This window comes from Lepidochelys kempii, chromosome 17, assembly GCF_965140285.1.
Source record: "Lepidochelys kempii isolate rLepKem1 chromosome 17, rLepKem1.hap1, whole genome shotgun sequence".
NCBI classification, from domain to species: domain Eukaryota; kingdom Metazoa; phylum Chordata; order Testudines; family Cheloniidae; genus Lepidochelys; species Lepidochelys kempii.
In genome coordinates, this window is record NC_136396.1 from 1,403,305 (window position 1) to 1,416,141 (window position 12,837).

The 12,837-nt window shown below is 64.6% G+C and overlaps 1 protein-coding gene across 2 annotated transcripts; it reads right to left on the reverse strand.

Moving 5' to 3' along the window:
• Positions 1 to 516: 516 nt before the first annotated feature.
• On the reverse strand, positions 517 to 9,188 carry ALDOC (aldolase, fructose-bisphosphate C). Of its 2 annotated transcripts, none has more exons than XM_078849236.1 (9): positions 9,089 to 9,188; positions 5,453 to 5,586; positions 4,597 to 4,808; positions 4,161 to 4,215; positions 3,758 to 3,918; positions 3,090 to 3,173; positions 2,534 to 2,708; positions 1,752 to 1,951; positions 517 to 1,291 (listed from the first exon to the last, which is right to left on the reverse strand). In XM_078849236.1, the coding sequence occupies exons 2-9, from the start codon at positions 5,562 to 5,564 to the stop codon at positions 1,196 to 1,198; spliced, it is 1,095 nt and encodes a 364-aa protein (XP_078705362.1). In that variant the 5' UTR covers positions 5,565 to 5,586; positions 9,089 to 9,188; the 3' UTR covers positions 517 to 1,195. The 2 variants fall into 2 exon arrangements, with proteins under 2 accessions (XP_078705362.1, XP_078705363.1); XM_078849237.1 differs by lacking the exon at positions 9,089 to 9,188 and adding an exon at positions 5,815 to 6,374.
• Between the last annotated feature and the right edge of the window lie 3,649 nt (positions 9,189 to 12,837).

Consider the following 12,837-nt stretch of genomic DNA (forward strand, 5'->3'; position numbering starts at 1 on the left):
GCTGAACACCCCAGTCCTGTTTTACTACAGTTCCGGAGTAGGCCCCACTCCACCCCTACAGGAGGGCAGCAGCTGCCTTCCTTGCACAGGGACGGAAGAGTTCTACTGAACTGAGCATGCAGCAAGAGACTGGTAGAGCTAGCCCTGGGCAATTGATGGAGGAGCTTCACCCACCACTGAAGCAGCGCCACCTCTGGGGTGGAACTTGGCAGCTGTTTTAGCAGCACAAGACAGTTCAGCAGAGGAAGGGAGGAAAGCACCAGTGTCCAGCTGAAGCCGTAGGGGGATGTGGAGAGGAAGTTTGTAATGGACAGCAGAGACCCGGAGCTTTGGGAGAGGAAGGGCGGGATTTGGAAGAAGTCTCCATGTGGGTTTGTTGCTCCAGAGTGCATGGCTGGAAGCAGCTACTTTGACTTCTTCACCCCAACTCAGAATACCCATGTTGAACAGACGGCCGCCCCCTGGAGAGAAAGCAGCTAGCCCCCATCCCCACCACCAGATGGAAGTAGCAGTCGCTTGTCACTTTCTCTAGGATTTATTTGTTAGACTATTCGGTACATCAGGTGCATATGGAGAACACGACACACGGCAGGAACTGGCTCCCCTACCGTCGGCTGCTCCCGCCTGACTCGGCCAGACAGCGGTGATGGCACTATGAGGGGGGGGGCACACAATCAGAACTGCAAAGCTACAGCTGCACACCGAAGTGCAGTGTAATGCAGCGTGGGTCCCACGCGGCCAGGGTGCGTGGAGCACCAACAAAACGGAACGCTTCCTGCGCACAAGCCCCCCTCGGGACCGGGGCCTCCTGCCACAGAGCCAGGCCTGGGCCCAAGGGACATCGCCCCTCCCCACCCCTGCCAGCCTGGCTCCCCTCCCACCTCCAAACAATGGGAGAATTAAAGGGGAAGGGACGGGGTCTGCAGCCTGCCTGCACTGTCTGGCCAGTCCCTCACAGGAGGCTCTGTCAGGGCACCTCCCCCTCCTCTTTCACAGGCACAAAGTCGGCAGCAGTTGAAAGAAAACACAAGACTGGGGCAGTACGTCGAGGTGGGGCTCGCTCCTCCTCTCCCCGCCCTGGAGGCGGCTACAGTACAAAGCTGGGGGTGACTCGTGGCTGATATGGAACGTAGCAGAGTGGGGACTGGTTGGTCAGTGGGGCTGGAACGCCCGGCCGGGGCTCCGAGCCAGGGGCTCAGTAGGCATGGTTAGCCACGTAGAGGGACTGCCCGGCAGCACCGGCGTCATCTCCGCTGCCCTCGTACTTGCCAAGAGCAGCCAGACTGTTCACCTAAGACACAGGGAGAAACCAGTTAGCATCCTCGTCACTGGCTGTGCCCCCAGCCGTGGCACGACAGGAGACATACCAAGTGCCACACTGGGGAAGAGAGGAATGTCCCCCACCCACCCCACCATTCCCGTTTTCACTGCTCCCTTCACCACGTGTGCCAGATGCCATTTCTAGCCTGGACGTGGAGATTCCAGACACACAATACACACGCACTCCCTCCCGGCGTCTCCCGGCAGCCCTGCCGTGACGCACTGGGCTCATCCCAACACTTTGCTGGACACAGGGGCTTGAATGGACAATTACAGGAAGTTTTAGATTGCAAGTGGCCAAACAGATCTTTCACCACGACACCCTCAGGCTGCGGGCAGGGCACCTCCTGGTCCTTGCTGCCCAGGAGTTTCCAGGGCAGGGAACCAGGGAAAGGACCCTTTGCAGCGCACCCCGACCTCCGGCTCAGTACCTCGGCACGCTTCATAAACGCCTCAGTGGCAGAGCTCTCGTTCTCCCTCTGGCCACGCCAGGCATTGAGCGCCGAGGCCTGCAGGGCACGTCCGTAGGAGAAGGTCAGAGCCCAGGGCCTGGCCAGGGGGCAGTTGTTGATGGCGTTCAGATTAATGGAAGCTTCCTCCTCACTCTGCCCCCCAGAAAGGAAGGTGACACCTGAAAACAAGGCCAGGACATTGAGGGAGGGCTTGAATCCTGGCTCAAACCCAGATACGTGGACATCCAGGGCCTTCCACACCCACCTCCTGCACAGCCCCGAAACTCCACTACAGAACAGACTCCGCAGCACCCACAAGCTGAGAGAGCCGGGCTCTGCCTGGCCCGGGTAGCCGCGAGCTCCCCTCTCCCAGGCCTGGCCTACACTTACAAATCAAATCGAGCTAGCTCCGTCGCCCAGAGCACCAAGGATGCCTCGGTCGCCAGAGTAACTGCCTCGAGGGGGCCATTTACCACAGCAACAGACACCGCTTCCGTCCACACAGGACACGTGTCCACACAGTGCTACCAGGGTACAGCGGTGCTGTGCAGCGTGGACAGCCTCACACACCCTGCTCTGCCGGCGGACGAGGGTGCTACAGCTCGAGTGCGGCTGTCCCAGCCGTGGCCGGGATGCAGGGAGCATCAGCCTCTCCCATGAGCTCAGCACTGTTCCCTTCCCGGGCCGGGAACCTCGGGACCAAGCCACTCCACCATCTGGGGGTGGGGAGCTCAAAGGCAGCTGCTCTGTGCCCTGGCTACCTGGGACGGCGGGAGGCACGGTCCGGCGCAGCGCGGTCACCGTGGCCATGGCGATCTCCTCAGCGCTGTACTTGGTTGGGCAGGCGTGCCCTGGGGTCACCATGTTGGGTTTCAGTAGCGTGCCCTCCAGGTAGACGTGATGGTCACTCAGGGCCTTGTACACAGCCGCGAGCACCTGAAAGCAAGGCAGCAAGCGCCTAGGTCCCACGTCTGCTCTGCACCCTGGGAACCCAGGCTCTAGGGTCTCCCACGAGCCCAAACCATGGCCCGAGCCCTGCTCAGAGCCCAAGAAGCTGCTGGGGATGTCCCACGTGCCCCAGTGCCGGGCCTGGAGTGCTGTGGTGACGTCCCAGCATGGCGCCTTCTGCCCACCAGGGTGGCAGTTAAGACTGCAGAGCCCTCTGAGTGCAGGCGACCTGCATGGGGGATAACGGGGCACGCAGAACAGCGGCTGGGGTGGGTACATTTCTCTAGGCAGCTCCACTGACACATCGTCCCCTGGTCTCGCTGTGCGCCATGCCCCCCAACGCCCCAGCACTGCTGGGGCAGGGCTCACCTTCTCGGTCACATACTGGCAGCGCTTCAGGTCATGGTCTCCGTCGGGCAGGATCTCCGGCTCCACAATGGGCACGATGCCGTTCTGCAATGGGGAAGATGTTACGGGTAGCACCCTGTGTGGCAGAGCAGGAGGGAACATGCCAGACAGGTCTCCTCACCCAAGGGTGCTCTGCAGGGGACGATGGGGCGGGCAGGTTTGCCCTGCAGGGCAAAGGCCTCGCCAAGCTTTCACCCCCTGGCACCAGTGCACACACATTCCCTGGTCAGAGAGGGGCCCCACAGCTGGGTCTAGCAGAGCCATGGAGCGTTTAACGCAACTGGGCCCTGGGATCCATGTGAAAGGTGCCATCCAAAACCACCCCCAGCTGGCGACAGGGACACCTCACTGCCCTAGGGACTGAGCGCCCGGCCTGCCAGCCAGAGGCCTCCTGGCCCCCCCGAGCGAGCCCCTGCACCACCGGGGCTGCTCAGTGCTGGGGCCGGGGAGGGGGAGAAGACCCCGCAGGGCTCAGGTACCACGGACCGGATGGGGCCAGCGTTGCGCCCATCCCCCTGTGACCCGAGTGGAAGCTCTCTGGGGCAGGGCCCTGCACAGCACAACGCGCACAGTCAGAGCGACGCTGGGCCCCACAGCCCCAGTCTGGAGCCCCACCGCGCTGCCCTCACCTGCTGGCAGATGCTGGCGTAGCGGGCCAGGACGTTGGCGTTCTCCAGGATGGCGAGGGCCGAGGGGGTGTTCTCACTGATCTTCAGCACGCAGCGCCACTTGGCAAAGTCCGCGCCGTCCTTCTTGTACTGGGCACAGCGCTCGGACAGCCCGTCCAGTCCTGCCCCGACACACAGCTACCCTCAGCCAGGCTCAGCTGAGGCCTCTGGACCCCACCCTGCCCTCTGGTGCCAACCACTCCCCGGGCAAGTGGGAATCCCCATGCTGAGGGCACGTGGCAGCTGCCCCAGCTCCACCCATCAAGACGGGGAATCGCCACCGTTTTCAGACAGGTCTGAGGGGTTTGTTCAGCATTACAGATCTCAGCTCCCCCAGCCCACGCACCGAGCAGCCGTCTCATACCTTGGGTCGTGGTTTCTCCATCTGTCCCAGCCAGAGGCACAACGCCCTTGTCCACCTGCAAAGGGAACGGCGGGGCACAGGTGAGGCCAGACCGCAGCGCCCCGGTAGCCCCTCCCCGGGACTGGCTGGAAACCCAGACACACACCCGCCACAGGGAACTCAGGGTATGCCCAGGAACAGGACAGGGGCCTCGGTGTCTGGGAAAGCAGCCCCGGCCTGAGCCGAGTGAAGCCATGGCAATGGGAGCAGAGCCTCTGGGCTGTCAGGGTGAGCAGCTAGTGCACCTCCCCGCTGAGTCCAGACACCCCGAGGGCAGCAACGTCCCGGGGCAGCCAAGCGCATGGGGCCTGCCGCACCCCGGCATCGGCCACCAGAGAGTGCAAGTGCCCCACACCACCCCAAGCAGAACCGCTCACAGTAGCCCCCAGCCACACACCTTGATGCCCACCACGATGCCCTTGTCTTTGATCATCCTGACGAAGGGGGTGCCGTCGTCCCCCTGCTGATACATGGTCTCGTGGAAGAAGATGACACCTCCGATGCACTTCTTCACCCGGTTGTCGGCACTGAACAAGATCTGGCGGTAGAGCCGGCGGTTCTCCTCTGTGTTCTCCACCCCAATCTGGTTCAGACGCTTGGCCATGCTTCCTGGAGGGACAGAGGGGGGCATGGATGACGCATGGGATGCGTTTCCCTGGGGAAAGAGGAGCCCAGGGGAATGCTGCATTTGCCACTGAGCACTGGGTCTCAGCACCAGCCACCACCCACACCCGATGCCCGGGGAGCGAGTGGCATGTGCGGGCAGCAGCTGCCTGGGACACCAACTTTCTGGCTGCAGCTCTGCGAATACCCATGAAGGAGCAGCAGACGCAAAGGCTGTTGTGGTTCTGAAGGGAACGTCACCATCTGAGGAGAGGAGATAAACAGCCCCCCAGTGATCCCTGGACCACCACAGTCCAGGACCCCTTGGCGTGACCCTTGGACTCTGGGATCACGAACGTCTTTGGGGCCAGAGGTTGCAGCAGGAGTTGTACAGAGGGAGCCTCTAAAGAGAGCGCAGCATGGCACACCGGGTTTTCTTCCTGTCAGCTCCTGAGCCAGCTGTGCTCAAGCCTGGGATGTCAGCCATGGAGCCGCCAGCTCAGCACCATTTCTAGAACCTCAACGCCCCCCGTCACTGATGTGCCAGGCCAAACCCCAAGCTGGATGCCGAGACCAGCATGGGGGGCTGCAGGGAGGGAGCAGGAGCCCAAAGGGGTCATTCTCCCCAGCAAGGAGTTATTCAGACCAACCTACGGACTCATCCGCTGCCAGGATCCCCTTGCCTGGGGCCACGATTTGCAGTGCGATGTCAGACAGCTCCTTCTTCTGCTCAGCTGAGAGCGCGGGATACTGGTGCGTCATCGTTACGGATAGCTGGAGTCTCCTGAACCGGGGGTGGGGTGAGCAAGGAGTTAGCCCATCCCCTGCTCTGGGGAGCAGGGACAGATGGAAGTCTTCACCTCTGCCACGAAGGCAGAGTCCTGGTCCCCGTTCCCGCCCCCGCAGCACTGAGAGCACTCAGCGGCCTCCCCCACTGGTCAGTGTGCACCATGACCCCCTTCAGGTCTGTAATACACCCACTTGCCCACCAGGAGGCACTGCGGCAGCTCACCGACTCCAGTCCCAGGCTCTCCATGCAGGAGTGTTGGCTGGGGGTTATGTTTGTGCCAGTCCCAGGCTTCCCCAGAGGCTCTCCGTGTCGGGAGCAGAAGTGGACAGAGTGCTGGCTGGGGAGCACCTGCCCCCTCCATCGCAAACACCGCAGGAGGCTCCCGCCCAGACCCGGCAGTGTTGCTGCTTCCAAAACTCCAAGGTCATTTGCTAAACCTGGTGCCCCCCCAACGCAGGGGCACCGAGTCTGCAGTGACCCCTCGGCTGCCCTCTCCCTGCACCGATGGGGGAATTGAGCCCATCCAGGCTCCCGAAACCAGCTGAGACCCCCTAGCCCAGCATCCTTGGGAGCGGGGGGGACGACCAATCCCACCCTCTCCCTCCATGGCTGTGGTACAGCTGGGTCAACACGCCAAACACAGGGAAGCAGCCCATTGCCACCCTGCCTGGGTCAGCAGCCATCTGGCCAGAGGCTTCTCTCCGATTGTCCCGGAGACAAAGGGCTGAACCCACCCACCTGACTGTCCTAACCCATATGGGGCCGGTTATGTAACGGGTAGTGCTGCCACCCCAGGCACGGGCCCAGCCTCGTGTAGCACGGCCCAGCCTGCTCCTCCCCTCCCTCCCCCCCGCCATCTCAGGGCTCTGCTGCGCACGCGGAGAGCCAGGATTAGATACTGGGTCCATTGTGCTCCTGGCACGAGCCTCCCCCACGCAGGGGAGATGCCCCCCCTCCGCACAGCGTGGGGCCTTCTCTAGTCGCATCCCCAGGTGGGGGCAAAAATCAGACCAGACCTGGGAAATCCCCAGCCCAGCCGGACAAGGTGGGCTATCAGCTCTCGCACCACCCCTTGCACTCCAGGCCAGGGGCAGCGTACCAGCCCCCTTCTACTGTGGGAAGCTGGCCGGGGAGACTCGCACTCACAAAGCGAGACTGAGGCAGAGCCAGGAACAGGAGCCCCGATTCACAGTCCTGAGCTCCAACCCCGGGGGAGAAGGGAGCCTAACAGCATGAGAGTCCATTTCAAGCTCCCTGTAACCCCCACGGAGGCCCGGTTACGGGGCTACAGGGGCCCCCAGTGCATGCAGCCGACTTCCCATGCAACCCACAGAAATGCTGCTCCAGCAGGGAGCAGCCGTGGAAGCCCATGTGCAAGGTTCCTATGGGCTGCAAGTGGGCCTGGCTGGTCAGGACAAGCCTGCAATGCACCATAAGCCAGTTAAGGCCGGTTACGAGCCTGTCTGCTCCAGCACAGCGCCCAGGCAGCCCGATGAGCTCAGATGCTCATCACGCAGCCAAGACCCAGCCAGGCTTGTCAGCTGGGTGCTGGGGTGACCACTCTGCAGCCAGCTGGGGCCAAGCCCCCTGCTCCCAGAGCCAGACGGACCCCTCCAGAGAGGGGCATGAGCCAGGGTCCCCAGCCTGTCTGCTGAGCCTGGCACCAAGGTTTGCCATGGGGACAGCAAGCACAGAACTCGGCTGCTCGGGACCACGGACCCTAGGGTCTTCTGGGCATCTGGGGGCACTCAGCTGGTGTCAGCAGATGGCCTCTGGGCAAAGGCCCCCCCAGCAACCGCCCCCACCAGCCTCCCCCCCGCACCATCGACCCCCCAACATCCCCCTGCACCCAGCCCCCCCAGCATCCCCCCCGCACCGCTCCCCCGCACCACTGGCCCCCCAGCATCCCCCCTGCACTGCCCCCTCAAGCCACCGACCCCCCAGCATCCTCCCCCGCACCACCGGCCCCCGAGCATCCATCCCGCACTCCCAGCCCCCCAGCATCCCCCCCGCACCGCCCTGAGCCACCGACCTCCCAGCATCCAGCAACCCTTCCGCCCCACCCCCAGCATCCCCCCGCACCCAGCCCCCCCAGTATCCCCCCCGCACCGCTCCCCCGCACCATTGGCCCCCCCCAGCATCCCTCCGCACCGCCCCCCCAAGCATCCTCCCCCGCACCACCGGCCCCCGAGCATCTGCCCTGAGCCACCGACCCCCCAGCATCCTCCCCGCACCGCCCCCCCCAGCAACCAGCAACCCTTCCGCTCCCCCCAGCATCCCCCCGCAGCAGCCCCCCCAGCATCCCCCCGCACCGGCCTCCCCAAGCCACCGGCCCCCCGGCATCCCCCCGCACCGGCCCCCCCACATCACCGGCCCCCCAACATCCTCCCCCGCACCACCGGCCTCCCAGCAACCCTTCTGCTCTCCCCCCAAGTAACCGCCCTACCAGCCTCCCCAAGCCACCAGCCCCCCAGCATCCGCCCCGAGTCACCGACCCCCCCCCCCAGCAACCAGCAACCCTTCCGCTCCCGCCCCAGCATCCCCCCGCACCGGCCCCCCCCCAGCAACCAGCAACCCTTCCGCTCCCCCCAGCATCCCCCCCCAGCAGCCCCCCCAGCAACCCTTCCGCTCCCCCCTCCAGCATCCCCCCGCACCGGCCCCCCCCAGCAACCAGCAACCCTTCCGCTCCCCCCCCCAGCATCCCCCCACAGCAGCCCCCCCAGCAACCCTTCCGCTCCCCCCCCCAGCATCCCCCCGCACCGGCCCCCCCCAGCAACCAGCAACCCTTCCGCTCCCGCCCCAGCATCCCCCCGCACCGGCCCCCCCCAGCAACCAGCAACCCTTCCGCTCCCGCCCCAGCATCCCCCCGCACCGGCCCCCCCCAGCAACCAGCAATCCTTCCGCTCCCCCCCCCAGCATCCCCCCCCAGCATCCCCCCCAGCAACCCTTCCGCTCCCCCCCCCCAGCATCCCCCCGCACCGGCCCCCCCCAGCAACCAGCAACCCTTCCGCTCCCCCCCCCAGCATCCCCCCGCACCGGCCCCCCCCAGCAACCAGCAACCCTTCCGCTCCCGCCCCAGCATCCCCCCGCACCGGCCCCCCCCAGCAACCAGCAACCCTTCCGCTCCCCCCCCCAGCATCCCCCCGCACCGGCCCCCCCCAGCAACCAGCAACCCTTCCGCTCCCCCCCCCAGCATCCCCCCGCACCGGCCCCCCCCAGCAACCAGCAACCCTTCCGCTCCCCCCCCCAGCATCCCCCCGCACCGGCCTCCCCAAGCCACCGGCCCCCCAGAATCCCTCCGCACCGCCCCCCCCCCGCACCACCGGCCCCCCAACATCCCCCCCAAGCCACCTCCGGCCCCCTCAGCATCCTGCCCCGCCAGAGCCGGGGGCGGCGACCTTGCTTCGCCCTTCGGCGCGCCCCGCTCCCCGGCCAGGAGCCCCTCGAGCCGCCCCAGCTCCGGCCCGGCGGGGGCAGCGTCCCGGGCCGCCCTTACCGGCTGGCTGGGCTGGGCTGGGCTCCCGGCTCTGCGGGCTGCGCGGCTCGGGCGCCGGTAAATGAGGCTGGAGCAAGTGCCGCAGAGCGACGTGACTCCGGCGGGCGGGGCCCGGTGACTCAGCCCCGCCCGCGGCGCCGGGGGGCCCGCGGGGGCGGGGGCGGTTGCGAGGCGGGGGAGGGGGGCAGTTCCCAAGGGGGGGCTATGGGACCAGAGGGCAGTTCCCAAGGGGGAGCAGACGGCAGTTCCCAGGGGGGCTATGGGACCACAGGGCAGTTCCCAAGGGGGGAGCAGGGGGCTATTCCCAAGGGGGGAGCAGAGGGCAGTTCCCAGGGGGGCTATGGGACCAGAGGGCAGTTCCCAAGGGGGAGCAGAGGGCAGTTCCCAGGGGGGCTATGGGACCACAGGGCAGTTCCCAAGGGGGAGCAGATGGCAGTTCCCAGGGGGGCTATGGGACCACAGGGCAGTTCCCAAGGGGGAGCAGAGGGCAGTTCCCAGGGGGGCTATGGGACCACAGGGCAGTTCCCAAGGGGGAGCAGAGGGCAGTTCCCAGGGGGGCTATGGGACCAGAGGGCAGTTCCCAGGGGGGCTATGGGACCAGAGGGCAGTTCCCAAGGGGGAGCAGAGGGCAGTTCCCAGGGGGGCTATGGGACCACAGGGCAGTTCCCAAGGGGGAGCAGATGGCAGTTCCCAGGGGGGCTATGGGACCACAGGGCAGTTCCCAAGGGGGGAGCAGGGGGCTATTCCCAAGAGGGGGGCAGGGGGCAGTTCCCAGGGGAGCTATGGGACCAGAGGGCAGTTCCCAAGGGGGCAGCAGGGGGCTATTCCTAAAAGGGAGGCAGGGGGCAGTTCCCAGGGGGACTATGGGACCACAGGACAGTTCCCAAGGGGCAGGCCCTGGGGCAGTTCCCAAGGGGGGAGCAGGGGGCTATTCCCAGGGGGGCTATGGGACCACAGGGCAGTTCCCAAGGGGGGAGCAGGGGGCAGTTCCCAGGGGGACTATGGGACCACAGGACAGTTCCCAAGGGGGCAGCAGGGGGCTATTCCCAAGAGGGGGGCAGGGGGCAGTTCCCAGGGGAGCTATGGGACCACAGGACAGTTCCCAAGGGGCAGGCCATGGGGCAGTTCCCAAGGGGGGAGCAGGGGGCTATTCCCAGGGGGGCTATGGAACCAGAGGGCAGTTCCCAAGGGGGGAGCAGGGGGCAGTTCCCAGGGGGACTATGGGACCACAGGACAGTTCCCAAGGGACAGGCCATGGGGCAGTTCCCAAGGGGGGAGCAGGGGGCTATTCCCAGGGGGGCTATGAGACCACAGGGCAGTTCCCAAGGGGGGAGCAGGGGGCCCTCTCCAGCACTCCCTGCCCTGCTACCTGTGCCATGGCTGGGGGCACAGGGCCTTAGGCTCTGCTGCACCCCCTGGGAGAGCCAGGGCCTGGCTGGAGAACGCTTGTGGGCTCCAGCACCCGACCCAAGCCGAAGCACCTGACCCAGTACGTGACAAGCAGGGAGGGAGCATGGGGCCTGGCTGCCAGGGCACCCCCGCAGAAGCCCCGGGGGGGGCCTGTTGCCCTCGAACTCCAAGGGCCCTGGCACTTGCATGGACGCCTACCCCCATGCTGCTCTTGCGCCCAAGGCAGGGAGGCTAGGCAACCATCCTGTCCTCTCGCTGTCCAGGCCCCCCCTGGGCCCCTCGCAGTACCTGACCCTGCCTTTCCCCCTTCCAGGAACCACTGCCAAGTCCTCTCCATTCAGTCTCCCATTGTCTGGCCCTGAATGGCTCCTCTTAGCAAAGGGGAAGTTTAGAGCCGTAGGCCTTGCCCGGCACACACGGCCCAGCTCTTCCCCACCGAGATTCACAGCTTCTCTCTGCTGCTGGAGGCCTGTGCCAGGAGCCAGCCATTGGCCAGTCGGGCGTCTCCTCATGTCACCCCACGTGACATGGGGCCTCCATCTTCCTCTAGAACTGCAGCCCAGTCCCCTACAGCAGCTCCCAGGCTCGAAGATGAAAATGGGTCTCTCTCTACTTGCTGTCCTAGGTAGGGCAGAAGGGGCTCTGTGGGGCCCATGGTAGCATGCGGCAGGGAGGTGGTTCGAGGGAGAGGAGCACAATGCTGAGAGAGGGAGTGGAGGGACAGGCCCCCATGCTGTCCTTAAGGCCACTCAGCCTTCACAGGGAGTGAAATCACAGCTCCCTGCTGTCCCTCTAAGCAGCAGAAGAGGGATAAGGACCAGGCCATCTGCTCTGTACCCTGCACTGCAGGGCAAACGTACCCAACCGAGTTAATTTTCCAGGACTGTGGGCTGAGTAGCAGCATAGGTGGTATCTACTCGCAGCAGGTCCTAGAGGCTCCTTGGCAGGATGTCTAGGCATTGCATCGCAGTTGTTCAGAGGCTGCTGTTTAGGAGACCTGTCCTTTAAGCTGAATACAGGAGGGGGAGGAGAGGGAAGTGAGCCTGTTTCCCAGCTCCTCCCATACTCCCCTCAGCTACAGCTAGGGGCAGAGGCAGCTGTTCCACAGCTGAAGAGAGAGGCAAGGTGACCCTGCCACCCAGCTGAGAGGCGGGGACAGCACCAGGGAGTAAAGCCATTAAAAACCAGAGCGTTTTATTTCCATATAGCTGCTTTTGGGCACATTATGGTTAGTGTGGTCACAAGCAAGTGCTGTCCTGGCAGCAGCTCTGCCCTGGGAGGAGATCAATAGACCCATGCAGCTATAACCCACCGATCCAGAGCAGAGGACAGCATGGCCCATAGGAGCCAGCACAAGGCTACGTCCTGCAACAGCATGGAAGACTCCAACTCAGGGCTTCCCTCATGCTTTCAAGGCAGGGAGATCCTGCAGATGTTTGACAAAGGGGGGAGGTGGGAAGGAATCAACATTTGAGCGAAACAGAAAGAGGTTTTCAAAACAAGCCCCCTGTCGCAGATCTGTGCTCAGGGAAGGCCCAGCATGCGTGCTCCCCCCTCCCCAGCAGGACTGCTGGGGAGAGGTCAGGAGTGGCAAGGGGCTCTGCTCCTGGAAGCCCTGGGCTGGCCAGAGAGGGACAGTGACAGGAGGTTAGCCCCAGCTGTGTGGTCCAGCTCTGCTGCATGCTCACACCACCAGACAGCTTCCCCTTCTCACCGGGCCCAGGCTGCACTTCCACATCACCCCATTACTGCTGGGTCCTGGGAATCTCTCTCACCACCCCCAAGAGCCGGGGGTCCCAAGGACAAAGCAGCCTCAGGCTACTGCCTCTGCAGGAGGCTCTCACCCTAAGAAAGGATCACCGGAAGTTAGATCCGAGGAGCAAGGAACTGAGAATCTAGGACACCAAGAGCAAGAGCTGCCTCTGAGGGGAAACTAGGTCAGCCCAGCCTTGCTGGGTTCATGTGTGTGCAGTTCGCAGGAGCCCTGGGAACGCGAAGATCAGCAAGGCTGCATACGAACTACAGAACACCAGGCAGAGGAGTGACCCCCTGCCAAGGAAGGGGGGGCTGTCACAACACAGGGAGAGGAGACAGTGGTGGGGAAGTCATCTGCCCTGTGATAAGCCCAAAGGAGTCCAGCTGCTCTGACCAGGGGCAGCAGGTGTCATGCCAGGTGCCCTCAGACAGTTACTATGAATGCTCCCATGGCAGGCAGCAGAGAACCCAAAGAATGAACTCCAGCCTACCTGGGCAGTTAGCCTGTTAGTGAGCCCCAAGAGAGGCCCCCCCAGCCCCACCCCCAAGCTTGGCTCTCGGATCAGGCAAGAGGCAGAGCAATG

Coding starts and splice junctions, on each gene's coding strand:
- ALDOC (XM_078849236.1), bottom strand. CDS start 5,564: ATGACGCACCAGTATCCCGCGCTCTCAGCTGAGCAGAAGAAGGAGCTG. Junction 4,809..5,452: donor GGCAGCGGATGAGTCCGTAG/GTTGGTCTGAAT, acceptor CTGTCCCTCCAG/GAAGCATGGCCAAGCGTCTG. Junction 2,709..3,089: donor GCCAGTATGTGACCGAGAAG/GTGAGCCCTGCC, acceptor CCTTGCTTTCAG/GTGCTCGCGGCTGTGTACAA.